The sequence below is a fragment of the Colobus angolensis genome, unplaced genomic scaffold, assembly GCF_000951035.1.
Source record: "Colobus angolensis palliatus isolate OR3802 unplaced genomic scaffold, Cang.pa_1.0 Scaffold85, whole genome shotgun sequence".
In the NCBI taxonomy this organism is placed as follows: domain Eukaryota; kingdom Metazoa; phylum Chordata; class Mammalia; order Primates; family Cercopithecidae; genus Colobus; species Colobus angolensis.
Genome location: NW_012122376.1, coordinates 4,337,185 through 4,339,099, shown reverse-complemented (window position 1 = coordinate 4,339,099; position 1,915 = coordinate 4,337,185). Strand labels below are relative to the sequence as shown.

At 59.0% G+C, this 1,915-nt stretch overlaps 1 protein-coding gene across 1 annotated transcript in view; it reads left to right on the top strand.

The window, feature by feature from the left end:
• The first annotated feature begins 1,127 nt into the window (after positions 1 to 1,127).
• Positions 1,128 to 1,915, top strand: part of LHPP (phospholysine phosphohistidine inorganic pyrophosphate phosphatase) — a 166,916-nt gene continuing 166,128 nt past the window's right edge. The window contains exon 1 of the mRNA XM_011930208.1: positions 1,128 to 1,401. Within this exon, the coding sequence (XP_011785598.1) occupies positions 1,373 to 1,401 (29 nt within the window). The 5' untranslated portion in view covers positions 1,128 to 1,372. The remainder of the gene's footprint in view (positions 1,402 to 1,915) is intronic.

Below are 1,915 nucleotides of genomic sequence, written 5' to 3'. Positions count from 1 at the left end.
CTCACCGGATCCTCCGCATCCTCCTCCTCTTCCGCTTCGGAACCCTCCAGGGGGGACGCCTGGCCGGTGCCTGGGCCCGCAGCATCTAGGGGAGAAGGGGTCGGTGAACAGAAGCCTCTCTGGGTCCCCAAACCTCCTCCTCGTCCTCCCTAGAGCAAGCAGTTCTCCCCGCAACCCAACTGCGGGTGCTGCTCCTGTCCCCACATCGCGCTTCCCTCAGGCCGGACTGCACATCCTTGCCAGCGGGTTTAGAGGAATGGTGTCCTCTTGCCCTTTACAAATCTGCCATCAAGTAGGCGTCCAAGAAATGTATGCTAAATGAATGAATGACACTCCGCATTAAGAAAAAATAGTGACCTTATTGGGTGACCATATTGGGGGGTAGGATCATTGTATTAAGACATCTAGATGTCAGACGCCTTTAGGGCTGTGCCTTCCCCAGACCCTGGAGGCCTATTTTGGTCTAGGACTCCTAGCAATTAAAAAAGAAGTTATTAAGCTCTCTGCCCCACCCCACCCCCACCCCCGCTTTAAAGTGAAATTCCCTTTCCCATCTTCTCTCTCCCGCCGTGTTAATAGAGTTTCAGATTTGTGCGGGGCCGGATCGATAGATGTCATCTATTAAAGGTAAGTTTTAATCGAACAATATTAGGATCAGACAGGGAAAGGAGGTTTGAAGTCCGTACCTGCAAGCTGCGGGCAGGAGATATGCAGGCACCAGTAATAGAATATCGATCACGAGGGTGGGGGAAGGGAGCGCGGCCCCTCGGAGAGAAGATCCGAACAATTACCAGGCTGCTGGCCCGGGCCCACGTGCGGCCGCCAGAGGCGCCCCGGGCCCCAGGCAATCACCGCCAAACTTGGGGAGGGGAGCAGGGGGCTGCGCGGCATCCAGCCTCCCCGGGGACCAGAGCCTCTGACCCTCCAGGGAGCCGCCTGTCCCTGTCTGATCCCACGCCCCACCCAGCAGGACTCCTGCTGTCTTCCGTCCTTCCTTCCAGCCACAAAGTTTCCTGACCCCTTTATCAGGTGTCCGCCAGCGTTGGGAGTAATTCAGAAAGGGTTTCGAGAAGAAAGTACCAAAAGCTTCCCAACACCTCATCCGAGCCCCGCCCCCAGCCCCAGTCAACAGTTGGGTCTGGGGAGCTTGAGATTGTGGGGCAGCCCAGTCCGGCAGGCGTCTCCAGGTGGCACCTGACCTCGCTACTTACCAAGACCCCCGGCGCAAGCCTTAGCCTCAGTTCCTCCATCCATAAAATGGAGGTGATGTTAATGATGCTGTCCAACTCTCAGGTTCCGAAGTTTTCATCACCTTTATCCCAGCCCTTAGCCCAGGTCCTAGCACGTGGCAAGCGCGTGAAATGCCCGATAAATGAGTAAGCCTGGCAAGGTAGGCGCCAGGTAAGTTAAGTTTCCACCGCGAGCATCAGAGCTGTGGTGCGGGTGAGCTTGGAGGGTGAGCAGGGATGCGGCAAATCCCTGCCCCGTAATGCGGGGAGCCTCCTCTCTGCCTCTATCCAGTTCCGAGGCGGGGGCTACACTTCGCACCCGGTCCCGTGCGCCTTCTCTCTTTGAGGAAGACGCCGTTAAGGGCCACTCACCGGGCCCGGGTGTTCCCCCATACACTCCGCAGTGTTGGGGCTGAGGCCGCCTGGGGCCGGGGCCACCTTGCATCTTACCAGGGGTCTCCAGCTGTCGTACACGGTCCCTGGAGCTGGCATCTTTCCCCGCTTCGATCTCTGCCAAACTTTTCCTGGCTTCCCGGGGAGCTGGGCGCACGGCCGGGAGCGCTGCGCGGGTGAATTTCTGCGGGTCTAGGATGTCCAGGACGGAGAAGGAGATCTTGTGGTGGGAGGGAGCCGCCTTGGCCCCGCCGTCCTGCCATGCCAGCATGCCCGTCGCCCGCGGACCGGCG